Consider the following 16,902-nt stretch of genomic DNA (forward strand, 5'->3'; position numbering starts at 1 on the left):
ATGTGATTGGGATACCAATTTCTTCAGTTCTTAGTTCTGCCAATGATGTTGTTTCTATTTTCTCAAAAGCTCTACATATATGGTCCCAAGACAATTACTAACAGCTTTAAAGATTTTCTCATTTTCTTACTGTGAAAAACAAGAGTTTAATATACCTGAGGAGGCAAGTCCTCAAATTGCGTCTGAAGAGCTTGGCTCAAATTATGTATGCATCCTTGGAACATGGGGATGGAAAACAATTATTAGCCTAGATCAACAAGTACCTATATGTAAATTAGAAACTAGGTTAAATTTCCTCTAAACCACATCGCTAACAAATAAACTATCACATTGGGAACAGAGGAAAAGATGCAGAGGAGGTACAAATGAATGTCTAAGACATTCTCATTCTGATTTGGAAATGTCTCTTTGAAAACATGGTATCTTTTGAATGTATATGAATGGTATAATTAAATGTAATGCTTCTATTTGACCAGTGAAAGAGAGTGTACTACTTTACTATGACCTAAAAATTCTACTTGTATTCATGCAGCCATTCATCACTGTAGCGCAAATATACACTAGTTGTTCAAAGTAAACATTTTTCTGAAGCTGAAAGTAATTATCCTTGACCTCTCAGAGTATTTTCCAAGTTTTTCATTGAGTAACAATAATAAGAATCAGTTCAGTTTGGCATCCAACTGACAGTGTGATGAATACTTCTTCAAAAAGGGGATAATAACATCCAAAGCACTATTTTAAATAACTCAAATCTTGGTAAAATGTTCCAATTAAAAGCTACCAAAACTTTAAGAGCCAAATTGTGTTGTTGGAGACCCAGTTGATTTTTTAAAGATTAGTATGTCTCCTTAAAATATAATAAATACACAGTATATATACTTTTGTATGTGTATATATAGTATGTGCATATATACTTTTATACAAAGTATACATACATAAAGTACATACATTCATACATATAAAAGTATATATGCATGCAAATATGTGAATAATGTGGCTTTATCTTTCTTTCTTTTCAAGGCTAAACGCTTCACCTCCTTTAACAGTATGTGACAAGGTTTCCTGCTTTGTCAAAATACCATCTAATATTTGCATGCTATTTATGGTTTCTAAGCTTTTTCACTAATCTATTATCTTTCTTTTTTGATTTGTTTCTAAGGGCCTCACAACAACTAGGGAAAGCAGGCATTATTAATCCCATTTAGAGACCTGAAAGTGCTGGTCCTATATATTAAATCTATTGCAGTTTGTTAAGATTCAGCTCCTCCTTTCAAGGTAATCTATTGGAGAAGACATAGGTCTTTTTATAATAATATGGCTGAGCAGTAGTATAGTTATATACTGAATGCTCAAGAGGAGCTCTTGATTTAATCTGCAAGGAGGAAATAAAAATTTTATAGAGGGTAAAAAATGGTGAATTATGAAATAAGAATGGGTTTTGCCAGGCAGGAAGGAATGGGATTCTAGGCTGATGGTGCAGTATGAACCAAGGCCCAAGACCATAAAATAGCACACTATAAGTACCAGCCATTTGCTTCTAAAAGCAGGAAATGTGAAACAGAGCAGCAGAAGATGAGCTAGACAGGTAAAGACCAGATCAATGAAAGATGTATGTTTTATGCTAAGTCGTTTGAACTTTTATCTTACAGGCTACAGGGAGGCACTGAAGAATTTCAAGTGGGAGAATGACATCCATTTTTTGCTCCAAGTTGAAAAGGCACAAAACTGGAGGTAAAGAAGTCTATATAGGAGGTCAAGGTAAGCAATAAAAATATTAACTGAGACAAAGATAACAGGTTTGAAGTAAGTGTATATGTTTAAGGATTATTTTTCAGGTAAAATAGAAAGGTTCTGATAATTAAAAAGATGTGAGGTGGGTGGATTACAAGGTCAGTAGTTGAGACCAGTCTAGCCAATATGGTGAAACCCCATCTCTACTAAAAATACAAAAAATAGCCAGGCATGGCGGCATGCGCCTGTAGTTGTAGCTATTCGGGAGGCTGAGGCAGAAGAATCACTTGAAGCCAGGAGGCGGAGGTTGCAGTGAGCTAAGATGGTACCACTGCACTCCAGTCTGGGTAACAGAGTGAGACTCCATCTCAAAATAAAATAAAATAAAAAAGATATGCAAATGAGGACAAAAGGAAAAATCTAGGATGAATTCTCATTCTTTGGACTGGAGAACTTGGCAGATGTTGTGTTACAGACATCTCACTGAATGACTATAACTGAAGAAAAATAGAAGGAAGAAAGGACTTGGATTAAAAGGTATCATTTCTCTATAGATATGATACATTTGATAATTTCAAATGTCATTATGATTTTATTACCAACTAGGTTACTATCAAAGTATTGTAAATAAGAACTTTTTTTTTTTGAGACGGAGTCTTGCTCTGTCACCCGGGCTGGAGTGCAGTGGCCGGATCTCAGCTCACTGAAGCTCCGCCTCCCGGGTTCATGCCATTCTCCTGTCTCAGCCTCCCAAGTAGCTGGGACTACAGGCGCCTGCCACCTCGCCTGGCTAGTTTTTTTGTATTTTTTAGTAGAGATGGGGTTTCACTGTGTTAGCTAGTATGGTCTCGATCTCCTGACCTAGTGATCCGCCCGTCTCGGCCTCCCAAAGTGCTGGGATTACAGGCTTGAGCCACCGCGCCCGGCCATAAATAAGAACTTAAAAATGAATGAATGAATCAAAACTAAAGAAGTCAGCACAGAAAAACTTCAGGGTTGTGAAACTAGCCTGCTAAGCTAAAATAGAAATGTTATTTCCTTTTTTAAAAGAGGGGTCAGGTGGCAGTACTAAATTTCTTAAGGAAAATTTAACCACTGATTGTAATGTCTGTGGCTTCTGGGGAAAACATAACCCCAAATTACAGTGGCTGTGGTTATAAACTATTATGAAGAGCTTCCAACGTCAGACATCGTTTCAGGGTCTGTATGCACTGGAGTTCTTTTACAGGACTTTGCTAGAACAGCAAAATTAATGACTATCCTCTTTTTGCCTACTTTGGTGTCAATAACAAACGTCCTTTCCGTTACTTAACAAAGACTTTTAAGTGACTCAGAATTAATTTAATATGAAAATCAATAAGCCAAGGTCATAAATTTCCTTTTAGTATCTCAGAAAAAATGTACAATCACAATCAATGCTAAGAATTAGTCTTAACTTGCGATCAAGGCCAAAGGAAAACATCTCTCAAATAAATTCTGAGAATTATCTACCACAATCCTTAGGTACTCGGTTTTCTGTCACAGTTTAACATTTATCTCCTCAGTAAATCCAGTACTAGCAGAGTGGAAATCTAGAGGTAAATTCTAAAGCAGAAGCTGATTTTTCCCTTTTCATTTCTCAGGAATAATTTAGGTGGCTTAAGTTACACAATGTTTTTGCGTTGCCACACTAGATCATTTCCTAATTTCTACTGTGACTTAGTAGACAAAGAAACATATTAATTGCTGTTAATTATGGTTTTAGTTTTCTTTAAAAGAACATTCAAGTGCTGTGAAGTGACCTTCACCTTAGAATTTAAAAATGGCTTCCAAGCTTTTAAAAAGTCCCTTCAGTTAATACTCAGAACAGTTTGTAGGTCCCTGGAGAGGGCCTCTTCAGGCTCCATGTATCCCAAATAGCTGCCGGACAGAATGAGCACTGGCCTCTGTATCTAGGCAGGGGCTCAGTAGAAAGTGGCAGAAGCTGCTGTTCATAGTGGTGACCTGGGCTTCCTAGAAAGTCTGGATGAATGCCTAGCTACTCATTCATGGGTTACAGGGCGACACAGACAGCACCAGTAAGTTTAACACTTTCATTATTTCATCTGAGGTACAACTGTTACATGTGAAACTATTTACAGTATTACACAGTTAATCTAAAGTGGCCGTATTCTTTCTAAGTAGAAGATGGACACAATCCATAAAAGAATGTCATAAAACCTTATCCAGAAAATATTTCCTTTTTATTTATTTGGTTTTAAATGACAACTATATGCTTATTAATCGAAAATTTCTATTTCCAGCCCTGACAACTCCCCTGAATTCCATTTCTATATTTCTAACTGTCTACTCAACATTTCCTCTAGGCTCATGAATAAGCATCACACATTTAATACACACAAATTAGATTTTTTTTTTTTTTTTTTTTTGAGATGGAGTCTCGCTCTGTCACCCAGGCTGGAGTGCAGTGGCTGGATCTCAGCTCACTGCAAGCTCTGCCTCCCGGGTTTACGCTATTCTCCTGCCTCAACCTCCGGAGTAGCTGGGACTACAGGCGCCGGACACCCTGCCCGGCTAGTTTTTTTGTATTTTTTAGTAGAGATGGGGTTTCACCGTGTTAGCCAGGATGGTCTCGATCTCCTGACCTCATGATCCGCCCGTCTCGGCCTCCCAAAGTGCTGGTATTACAGGCTTGAGCCACCACACCCAGCCACAAATTAGATTTTTTAATCCCATGAAACTTAACCTTTTCTCACCTCAGTAAATGAAATTACATCCAAAATCATCATCCATCCAGTTATTCTGAAAGTCATTTGTTTTTCAAAATCAGCTCTATTAAGGTATTACTTACATATAATTTTCACGAATATTAAGTGTGTAATTTGGTAAGTTTTGCCAAATAGAAGCGCTATCACAGTCAAGATAAAAAACATCATTGCCCTCGAAAAATTCCCCTGCCCCCAGATATTTTAACTAGTTATGTGTCTTCTCTCATATCACTTTTGTCTTCTCTAGAATCTCATATAAATTGAATTATATGAAATGAAAATTAACTGGGTTTGGCTTCTTTCCTAACTATATTGTCTAAAGAAATCCCCTACAACCATTATCAGCTAAATATATAACCCCGAATTTTTTCTTCCTAGCCCACAGCACCACACGGCATTATCTTGCGTATCATAGCTCTTTTCCAACTTGAATGTTAGCTCTATGAAAGCACAGGGGCCTTGTCTATCTTGCTTAATGTTGTGTGTCAGAAACGTCTAACAGTGCCAATACATGGCAGAGGCACCATAAATGTTACAGAATGGATGAATACATAAAAGTAACACCTTCTTAAAGTTTTGCCTATAGAACTTATCTGTTAATTTCCTAGGATCATTTCATATATTAAATGATAAATGACATAAATCTGTACTTTATACTAAGATGAGAACACAGGGAGATAGAATCGAGTAGTGGCAAATTACAAGGCCTCAGGAGTTACGCTGCCTGAACTTGAATACTGTCTGCTGACTTTTCTAAAAAGTCACATGGCCTAAAACAAGTTACATAATCTCTGTAAGCTTTAGTCTCCCCATCTGTATCAATGGGGATAATAATAGTACCTACTTCATAATGTGGTTGTGAGGAATTGAGATGAAACATCTAAAAAAATTAGAAAAGTGCTCAGCACTTAGAATTGAATTAATAAGTCAATACTGTTAATTATTGCCATCTCCACCAGTTCTGCTATTATCTTACTGCTACTATTTTCTGCAGGCAAAGCTACAAAAAAAAAACAAAAATAAATAAAAATACCTTTTTAGCTAAACTAGCTTAATATATTTGCTTAGAATAAAGGCAACTTAATGAAACTTGAATATGGGGAACTATTATTGTTTCCCTTATTATCAGATAATGATCTGTCAACTTTTGTAATGCCCTTTATTTGAGGGATTTTCCTAAAAGAAGTAACAAGGACATTAATTATAAATGTTAAACTCATAGTTAAAATCCTCCAGGATATGCACAGAATGAAGAGGCAGTATTTCAGATTCCTATCACTAGCAGCCCAGGGGTAAAGTCTATTTATAAACTATATTTCTAGTCTTGTAACAAAACTAATTTAGGGCAATTAATTAAACTCATGGGACTTTATACAAACCAATCTGTAGTAATATATTAGTTTTTTCAATTGGCTTTTCCTAGGAAACTAATATGATTAATTAATAAATGCCATCTATAAACTTATTTGAAAATTTTGGACAAATACAATTAAGTCATTAAAAGCATCTTCTGGGAAGTGTACCCTTCAAGGATATTTACTGCATGTTTCCTACATGCTTATTTTTCTTGTAGCTGGTATTTTACAGCTAGCATAATTTTCATTTTGTTTAATGATTATAATCAGATACATTATTAATTTACTTTTTCCTTTACCTTGGGAATTTAGAAAAATGTTAAAATACCAGATGATGTCAACAAGAGGTGAAACAGGAAAACCCTGGATCCTTTGTCCTTCCATGGGCACACTCAATTAACAATGATGCATGCACAAATACCCTTTGTGGAAAATTCAGACACAAATTGAGAGAGTCCTTCACCCTGGGCAAGCATGAAACCAACTACGTTGAAACTGGTAGGAAAACTCAAGACCTAACTCTCACCACAATCCCTATACCCAATACAGTGCCATATGATCCAAAGGAAATCCACAGCTCTCAACTTCTCTGGTGGGGAGAAAGTTGGATTACGTGTCCAATCAACCTTCCTAGAAACTGCCCAGGTTACCCGCTTCTGTCTTACCTATCTCAGAGCAGTAATAGGACCTGGCATACTACTGATGCCTAGGGGCCAGTGAGAACAAAGATGGTGGATTAAATTAACAAGTAAACAGTTGCTATAGCCCACCCACCTGCTCAGTCCAAGAAAGAGGGCAAAAAAACCTCAGATGGCAGCTTCTCTCTGGGGAGGGAAAGAGTTGGACTACATGTCCAAAGTTCTAATTTTTCCAGGGGCTCCTGGGAAACTGGCTTCTGTCTCACCTATCTGCGAGCACTGGAACACCATGTACTTTAGACAGCTATGGGGTGCCAACAACAAACACAGCAGTATGGATTAGCATAAACATTTGAGAGGCCCACAAAATCTCTGATTAGGTTGATTGGTGTGGTTCTTCACCAGTACAAGGCCAGTCAATGAAGACTGTGAGAGGTAGCTCTTATTTCTAATGGATAGAAACCAACATACAGAGTCAAGAAAAATAAATAAGGAACAATGTTCCAAACAAAGAAATAAATGTCCTGAAATCCACCTAAATGATACAGAGATATATAATTTAACTTGGCAGAGACTTTCTAGCAAAACGTGCAAACGTGTAAGGAAATTAATGTAATTTATTCAAGACATGTTTAGATTGTCTTCACCATATTCTGAACCTACAGAGGACAAATTTCAAAGTAGTGTATCATATACTGCATGTTTCTTGTAGACTCTTGACAAATTAGCAGAGAAGTGTGCTCTTTAAGATATATTTTTTCCATTGGGATGATGAATATGTGCTGATTTTTTCATGCCTTCTTACCCAATTTAAGGGATGAATGGCCCACATCAATGTGAGGTTACAGGAATGTTTGGGGTCATAAAACAAATTTAAATAAATTCTCCCAAATAAGAACTTAGCCAATGAACTTGACCTTACTGGCATGAAATTCCAACCAACTGAAGTGACAAACACTTTATATGCGATAGGCACTCAATATACATTTATTGATAGGTTACAGTAAGAATTAAAAGGTAATACTGCTTTAGTGAAAAAAATGCAAGAAAAAAAAAGATCTGCTACTGTAGTACTGTTATCTTACCATAGATGCTACCTACAGATCTGTTTAATTTTTGTAATAAATGGGTAACTGTGTGTTCCTGAGAATAAACAAGTGACATCTTTAAAAAATGTAACTTTTATCTGGGGTATTAAGAACTCTGAGCTTTTTAAGGCTTCATTAAGATTAATGAGTCATAAAAAAAAATCTGGGTTGATCTGAAAGGTTAGTCATTTTAGCAGCATTTATAATGTGAATGAACAATTGTAGTATATTTAACAGTTTGAACATGAGAAACCGAGTTCTTTTGCTTTTGATACTTAAGGGAAGATTTATTTAAGTACTTCTGCCTATATATATATATAAAGACTAATTATAAAATAGGACTGTGCAAATTCAATCACAGAAAAACAAACTAAGGTAGTGTTTTTAATTGTTCACATAAACAATCAAAAGTTATTTTGCATGTAGGCCACACCTGTTGATCGTTATGTATCTTTATGAGACTATAGGGAATATTTGTGAGGTTTTATTAATGTTACCAACTATAGGTATAGAGATTTACAAATTAGAATTATAAATTAATTGAATCAAATTGTTTTCTACACAAATATATTATTTTGTATTGATTGAGTTTGTGTGCATGTGTGCGTGTTTGTCTCTATGTATGAGAAAAGGAAAAATAACACAAAGTTTAATGTATTTGCAATGACTAAACATAAATTTTGTTTTGAGCTTTCAGAAAATAAAGTAAAAGGGTAAAATGGTCAGTTACTAAGTTTTCAATATCAGAAAGACGAAAGCACATTAAAATATTAAAAATGATTAATTTAAAATATTAACATCAAAATGAAAATTAAAAATTAAAAAAGTCATAAATATCTACTAAGGTTGTTTTAAGTAAAATAAAAGAGTAAGAGTACTTCATTTTGAGAAAAATGAGAAAAAAAGTAAATATTTACAAACAGTTAATATTACTAACCTGACTTATTTTTCTTTGTTCTTGTATAGCTTTTTGAATTTCCTGAGATACTTTTTCTTGATCTTTTGCATGTTCTGTCTTCCATAATTCCCTTTCTTCAGCATGGGCTTTTTCCAAATTTTTTCTTTCTTCTTCTATGGCTTTTAAAACTGCATCCTTCATTGCTTCTTTTTCAAGCTTCAAAATAAATAAAGACCAGAACAAATTTGAAAGATTGACTGCATAATGATTTCTTGAGTAAGACAGACTTGGTTAACCTAAAAGATAAAAAAACTTTGATCCTATAGTGTTTAGTTCTCACATTGCTATTTTTATGCATAGCAAATAACTGCTATAAAATAAAATCTATTATTCTTTTTTATACAAATATTCCTACTTAATTTCCATGGCATTTCTACTCTTCAAAGAAATCAGGTCTTAGGGTGAAGTAGCAGATTTCAAACTATATAGTCTAAGGATCCCTTTACAATCTTAAAATTATTGAGGATATCAAAGAGATTTTGTTTATGCTGATCACATGTATTAATACATACCATATTAGAAATTCAAGAAAAAATAAAATTAATTCATTTAAAATTAATATCATTAACTGCATTGATATTAATATATTTTATGAAAAATAACTCTTTCCAAAATTAAAAAAGGAAAATTCTATTGTATGTGTCTTTAAACCTCTTTAATATCCGACTTAATACAAGGCAGCTAAATTAATTCCTTTTTCTCCCTTCTGTGTGAAATCTGTAATGGTGTTTTTTAGTTGAAGTATATAAAGAAAACCCAGTCTCACACAGATAGGTAGTGGGAAAAACTGAGTATTTAGTAGACAGTTTAGATAATTGTAGATATTCTTGATGATTTCACATCAGAACTTGACAAGGACTAGTTCTTAAAGGTTAGGTGGCATAATGAAAATAAAATTATGTCAAATGAAAATTTAATGTTATTATATTACAGTCCTTTCTTGTACTCTGAATGAATCATTTATCGATACATAATTTTTAACATTTTTATGGGAAAAATAATGATTTATTGAGTTACATGTCTTTTCCAGATGCTGACACATTTCTTTGTACCAAAATTTTAAAATCACATTTGTTAATGTTACCATAAATCTCATTCAGGAACATATGTATTGGAAAACAGATACAAATTTTCTAAAATTCGACTTTTTGCTTTAAATCACCTCAAACTCTATTCCAAAGAAAGAGTGCTACTTTCCATTTTGTTCTTAAATCCATACTCTAGCAGTATACAACTTGGCCACCTTCTACATTATTCACATCAAACATATATGTTGACTCCATCTTCTCCATATTTCCAGAATTTGCCTATTTCTTTTCTTTCCAAACTACTAAGTCTGTTTCTACCACTCACTATCTCATAGCCAGACTTTTGATGCATTCTATGAATTCTTTCCCTGCCTCTAGCTTTTGTTGCCTCTAATTTCCCAAAAGTTAATGTCAATTACCATTACACCACAAACATGCTTTTAAAATATCAGTATGTCTCCCTTACCCTGTGGAATAAAATTCAAACTCTATTCAGAATGCCAGCCATCCTTTCAGGCTGAATTCAAAAGTAATTTATTGTTTAAAAACTTCTAAGACAAGACATATGATGTACATACTCATAATAATTTAATGCATTCCTCCTTGCCCTCTTGGTATATAAATAATATTTTTCTTATCTGATTATAAATTATTTAAGAAAAAGACAAAATCATAGTCACCCTTAAATGTAACCCTGGTATAGTGATACATAGATATGAGACATTCAATATTTGTTTGCTAAATTTAATTTTAAATCTAAAACTCAAAAGTAAGTGTTAAAAGTGTATTTGTTGGTGTGTGTATATTTTATATCTATGAATACATGATTTAGATGAGTTATTTTAAACTTGGCTTTAAAAATTACTTACCTTGCCGGGGGTGGTGGTTCAAGCCTGTAATCCCAGCACTTTGGGAGGCCGAGACGGGCGGATCATGAGGTCAGGAGATCGAGACCATCCTGGCTAACCTGGTGAAACCCCGTCTCTACTAAAAAATACAAAAAACTAGCCGGGCGAGGTGGCGGGCGCCTGTAATCCCAGCCACTCGGGAGGCTGAGGCGGGAGAATGGCGTAAACCCGGGAGGCGGAGCTTGCAGTGAGCTGAGATCCGGCCACTGCACTCCAGCCTGGGCAACAGAGTGAGACTCCGTCTAAAAAAAAAAAAAAAAAAATTACTTACCTTGATACACAGATGCACAAACAATCTTTAATTAGATCCAACAAATCGCAGGTGGATATTAGTGTCCCAGCATATATGATCTTTATAACAAGTAACTAATAACCTATATTGTAAAGCATTTCAATGCTACCATTATATTGTATGATGTGAATTTAATAAGAATATAAGTAGTCATATCTTAAGTTTAAAAGTAAATAAAAAAATGTTGATTTTTATGGAATGAAATATTATATAAAAGATTCAGCATATTATTAATATATTGTTTTTTTATTTCCACTTACAAGCAACCCACTATTACAAATGGAAATACCTTTGCAGCCGATAGTAATGCCTCTTTATTTCTTTGCCTTTCTTCCTCCAAACATTTCTCCAATATTTCCTGTCAAATGATAAGACAGTTGGAAAAACATTAAATGTATTATTTGAGGTAACAGAACACATTCTTTCTATACTCTGAGCACAGTGAAAGTATTACCTTCTGTTCTTGAGATTGCTGAATCAAAGCTTCCTTTATTTTTTCTTTTAACAGTTCCTTTTCTGTATCTAGCATTTCAAGGAGCCTCTGATGCTACAAGGAATGATAAGCAAATTATATTATGGCTCTGAGACAGATGATCTATCAACAAGGAGAGTAGCTGGTAGAATTCATTTGCCCAGAAATATCGAAGTAGTTACAAAAGGAAGTTCCCTAAAATGAAGGCTTAGGAGAAAAGAATCACTAAAATCACCTTTCTATAATCAGCCAAGATACATTTCCTAGCCCCAAGTTCAACAGAGTATATGACAAGAAATCTAAATTAAGAACAACTAGTCAAAATTGAAAAATTATTCAGAAAATGATGTCTTTTCCAAAATTAAGTTTAGAAAAATTACTCACTAAAGTGATTATTATTAGCTTGCAGCAACAGAAGCAATGAAGCAATTAGATGATAACTGAGAAACATAAAATATCTGCTTGATGAACAACTATCATCATAGATTATTTGCGTTCCTAGTAAGGCATTGTTAAAAAAAATTGAAAGATTTATTAGTTGTTGTCACCTCAAGATTTTACCACAGATTCAAAAACTAAATCTATGAAATGAGTCCAAGAAATATTACGTAACAGGTAATATAAATGTGTATAAAGTTAATGTATCTATTTTCATTTTGATGTGCTACAGAAAAAGCTCACATAACTATCAACCAGTTATCACGGACCAAGCACTTGATGTTTGAATAGAGTTTTCTGAGAATATTTAACTTTTGCAGCCTCAGTATCTCCAATAGCCATGAGCCAAATACTGTTCCAGAGCAGTGCACTGATGTGGAAACAAAACTAAAAAATATGTATTGCTACTCATATATTTTTCATTAAGTTATTGAAGGCAAGTAAGACATTTTCTCAGATTTGGAATGCTATTTATATCCAAGCCTCCTTTAAATATGAACTCATCTGACATCCAATGTTTTAAAATAGATTTATGTCTTTTAAAGTTGTTCTTATTTAAAACATTTTTAGGGAGAGAGTCTATATTGAGAGTAAGTGGCCAAGCAGTCCATGTCTACTTAAGACAGTCTGTTATTCTTGTTTTTAATTATGCTACTTTTCATCTGTTTTTCAAGAGAATAAGTAAAATCACATGAAAGATGTGTTTTTTTCCTTAAAAACAAATCCAAACTGTGATATAAATCATTACATGACTCAGAAATTATGAGTACTATATGAAATTATGAAAGGCAGCAAATTAACAAATGAGTAGACTTACCACATAATTAATGTATAAGTATTAATAACAGACTTTAATTTTGTATTCTACATAAATCTAGATGCACACAGAATTTCATAGGATCAGAAACAATACCTAATCCTATTTGAAATACACATATGAGAAAATATGCAAAGATATATACCAGGTAAATAATTAGACTTAAAAATGATAAAAAATTATAAGAGACTGAAAATATTCAATTTAGACTTGGGAAGAGGTAAACATAACACAAATAAAACAAAAATGTTTAGAATTAAAATATATAATAAAATTTTTGGAGTTATTAATAATTAGAACACAAATATTGCTTAAAAAGAACTGGTAATGTTAGCAGAGTGAAACTAATATAAATCACTAATTGATTTGTTATAAGTGGGCTAAATTCCCTAACTGGTCCAATAAAAACTAAATTTGAAGAGGGTATATTAGCTAAAATGACAGTGTAATGTTTATAAAATTCATTCCTGAATGTCATTTCTTAATTCTGACAGTATCCTACAATAGAAGACAATTTTTGAACTTGTTTAAGAATAAACTTGAAATTACTGTTTGAAAGAAGCATCCTACATAAAATATAACCTAAGTAAAATCACAGATTCACTTGAGAAAATACAACTGGGTTACTGGCTTTTCTCAAACTTACAGATAATAACAGCACTTTTGAGGTTCCAGGCACTGTTGAAAGTGCTTTACATGTAGTAGTACCACATTAAACTCTCACAACAAACTGCTGTATTCGTCCACATTCTTCTCATTTTCAGATGAGTCAGCTGAGACTTAGAGAGCCTAGGTAAGTTACTAGGTCTTTAATTATTTCAACAATAATCATACGCTATATAATCATTATCAGTAGTAGTAATTATCTAATACTAAAAGCAGCCCAGTACATTATACCTCATTATTACCTATAGTAAATAAAAGCTACATAATGTAATCAGTATGTCAAGTAAGACCTCATTTTGATCTTGCTGTAATAGAATAAGACTAATCTATGCTTCCAATTTGGTCATTTCAGACTACTATTAATTATTAAAATAAGATGATTTCCTGAACAAATTGCAATTGGTATTGAGACAGATGATTCAGAAAGATACTTAATGGCAAGGGGAAAATTTCTCCTTTCTTTCTTTTCTTTTTTCTTTTTCTTTCCCTCCATTCTTCTTTCCCTCCCTCCCTCCCTCCCTCCCTCCTCTATGTTGACCAGCCTGGAATTGAACTCCTGAATTCACATGATCTTCCCACCTCAGCTTCCCACCAAAGTGCTGGGATTACAGGCATAAGCCACCGTGCCCAGCCAAAATTTAGATCTTAAAATTAAACACAGATAATTTGTAAAGCAAACAAATAATTCACAAGAGGCTACTCCAAATCCATATGCTTCAATAAAATATATTTTGATTTTTGTAAAACTGATATATGTTAATTATAAAAAATATAAAGAAGTGAAAATTTCCCAGTGTCTCATTACCCAAAGAAAATCACTGATAGCATTTAGGCAAACATCCTTCTGGAGGGCTGTTTATTAAATATTTTATATAATGAATTTATATATAAATATTATTCTGTAACCTTTTGGAACTCTATGGTATAGCATTATTCATTTTGTTTTGTTAAATTTAATATATATTTTGCCATTCTCCTTTTCATAGAATTTTATGTTGTTTCCAATTTTTCACTTTAAAAAATGTTTATTTTTGTGCATGCATCTTTGTGAAACTTTACAATTATAGCCTTATGAGAAACTCCTAGAAACCATATTAACAGGCTGAAGATTGAGCAAGTTTTATATTTTACTGCATACTCTCAAACTGTACTCTAGAAAAAATACCAAATTACACCTTTTCTAATAAAGGAGACACCTCTACAGAAAAGAATCATGGACTGCTAGAGCAACGAATCAATGAAATTGTTCCACCCTTGGAGAAAGGAATCCTTGCTCTTTTTGTCCAGAAATACTTTGTATTTACTACTGACCAATCACTGCTATTTATTTCATCATTCTCCCTTTCTAAAGTGGGCATTTTTGTTGCAGTTATTTGGTTCTTTTCTCTCTCTTACAAATCATAATTATAGTTTTTTTGAGGCTGTACAAGGTGGCTCACACATGTAAATCCAACACCTTGAGAGGCTAAGATGGACAGATCACTTGAGTCCAGGAGTTAGAGATCAGCCTGGGCAACAGGACAAAACCCTGGTCTCTACAAAAAATACAACAATTAGTTGGGCACAGTGGCATGAGCCTATAGTACCAGCTACTTAGGAGGCTGAGGTGGGAGGATCACTTGAAGTAGGAGGACCTCTCACCTTCATAAAACTGTATTTATATTAAAACTACAAAAAACTATATAAATATTTTTTATAGTTTTTTGAAGGGGAGGGCTCTCCCTACTTCTGGACTGTCTCTGTTTCCTTGAAGTTTCTTTTCATTTGTTCCTTTGAGTCAGTAACTTTTTCATTTGAGATGTTTTTGTTTGGTAACAATTTTATGTTCATTCATATTAAAACCTCAAACACAAAAATGTTGAAAGGAAATTCTGTGTATGTGAGTAAGCTTCACAATAGCCACAAAAGGTATTGAACTAATTTTTCATGGTTGTGGAGATTCCCAAATGTTAGTTCTATGAACATTTTCTCTTGAGCCAGTCTTTTTGCTTAGAAAAAAATTCTCGTCTCCTAAGTGGTACTATGAGCCAAACTTTCAGCATTCTAGGATCAATGTGTTAAGAGGCATAGTGGAGACCTCACTGCTCAGTAATGGTCTTTGGTTTAATCTCCTTGTTTTTAGTCCCATGCCTTCTCTTGCTCTTTATGAGTTCAGAGATTATCTGCTTTGATTTCTCTTTTGTTCTGCTAGGGTGTACGATAAGTCCCCTACTTAAGTATGGTGTGTGTTAAGGATTAAATATTTTTTACCTCTCTCCCTCCCCCACAAATTTATATGCCGAAGCCCTAACCCGCAATGTGATAGCAGTTGGAGATAGGGTCTTTAGGAGATAACTGGGGTTAGACAAAGTCCTGAGGATAGGGAAAAGAGCACTCGCACATTCTCTCTGTGTGCGCACATAGCAAGACTGTGGCTACCTAGAAGCCAAAAGAAGAGGCCTACTCAGCACAAACCTTGATCTTGGACTTTCTAGCCTCCAGAACTGTAAATATAAATTCCTGTTGTTTAAGCCAATCTATGGTGGGTGCTTTTTAACGGCAGCCTGAGCTGACTGAGACAGTGCACAAGAGGACTTGGGAACACAACTGCTGTCATATGGACTTTCAACCATTCCTCTTGTTTTCAGAGCTACACGGCACCTAGAGTTTGTACCCATGGCTTTCGAGGGTTTTGCAGGACAAACCAGCTTCTTCATGGGTTTCACCTCAATAAACTAAGATTACAACTTGCTTTTCTCTGCTAAATCAGTTGACAATTGTACACCTGTTATCTCCTTTCATATTTATTTGTCCTAGTTAGTTTTTGCTTGTTGGTTTTGTTTCAGTCCCTTTATGTGTCATTTTAGTGATCTGGGGTATTTTATGGGGGAGGGGGACTAAGAGGTAGGACAGATTAGTGTTTTAATTCACCAAATCCAGCTCTGAACCCTTGGCAAGTTATCCAACCATCCCAAATAATTCTAATACCCACCATTAAATAGTCAAATGTCAACTAAATTATCACTCACTTGATATTAGTTCCTAAAACTGTACATGCCAATAATAAATGTGTTAGATAGCATTCCTTTGAAAATAGATTTAAACAAACTGATATATAACCAAGACTAACATTATAAATTTCTTTACGATGACACTAGGTCAAAACATCAGAAGGAGAAAAGGTATAGGTTAGCTAATATAGAAGTGAGAAAAAAAAAAAAAGAAAAGGTGGTGGGGCAGGATACTGTCTGCTGAAATGTTTCTATTGTTTTTAATAAATTCCTAATCTTTCTATCCTCCCATGATTGAGCAGAAGGAACTGCTTTTTTGGGGAAAAAAAATCTTTAAGAAAAACTTTTATTTTAGGTTCAGGAGTACACATGAAAGTTTGTTACATAGTTGAACTTGTGTCACGTGGGTTTGTTGTACAGATTATTTCATCACCAAAGTATGAAGCCCAGTACCCGAGAGTTATCTTTATTGCTCCTCTCCCTCCTCCTACCCTCCACCCTCAAAGCAGACCCTAGTCTACTTTGTTGTTCCCTTCTTTGTATTCATGAGTTCTTATATTTAGTTCTCACTTGTAAGTGAGAACATGAGGTATTTGGTATTCTATTCCTGCATTAGTTTGCTAAAGGTAATAGCCTCCAGCTCCATCCATGTTCCCACAAACACGTGACCTTGTCTTTTCTTTTTTTTTTTTTGAGATGGAGTCTCGCTCTGTAGCCCAGGCTGGAGTGCAGTGGCCGGATCTCAGCTCACTGCAAGCTCCGCCTCCCGGGTTT

General features: G+C 34.3%; 1 protein-coding gene across 2 annotated transcripts in view; it reads right to left on the minus strand.

The window, feature by feature from the left end:
* CCDC91 (coiled-coil domain containing 91) overlaps positions 1-16,902 on the minus strand; it is a 395,593-nt gene that overhangs the window by 105,105 nt on the left and 273,586 nt on the right. For both annotated transcript variants that reach the window (XM_011934104.1, XM_011934106.1), the window contains 3 exons: positions 11,200-11,292; positions 11,035-11,103; positions 8,497-8,673 (listed from right to left, as the gene is read on the minus strand). In XM_011934104.1, coding sequence (XP_011789494.1) covers positions 8,497-8,673; positions 11,035-11,103; positions 11,200-11,292 — 339 coding nt within the window. The remainder of the gene's footprint in view (positions 1-8,496; positions 8,674-11,034; positions 11,104-11,199; positions 11,293-16,902) is intronic.

This window comes from Colobus angolensis, unplaced genomic scaffold, assembly GCF_000951035.1.
Source record: "Colobus angolensis palliatus isolate OR3802 unplaced genomic scaffold, Cang.pa_1.0 Scaffold131, whole genome shotgun sequence".
Taxonomy (NCBI): domain Eukaryota; kingdom Metazoa; phylum Chordata; class Mammalia; order Primates; family Cercopithecidae; genus Colobus; species Colobus angolensis.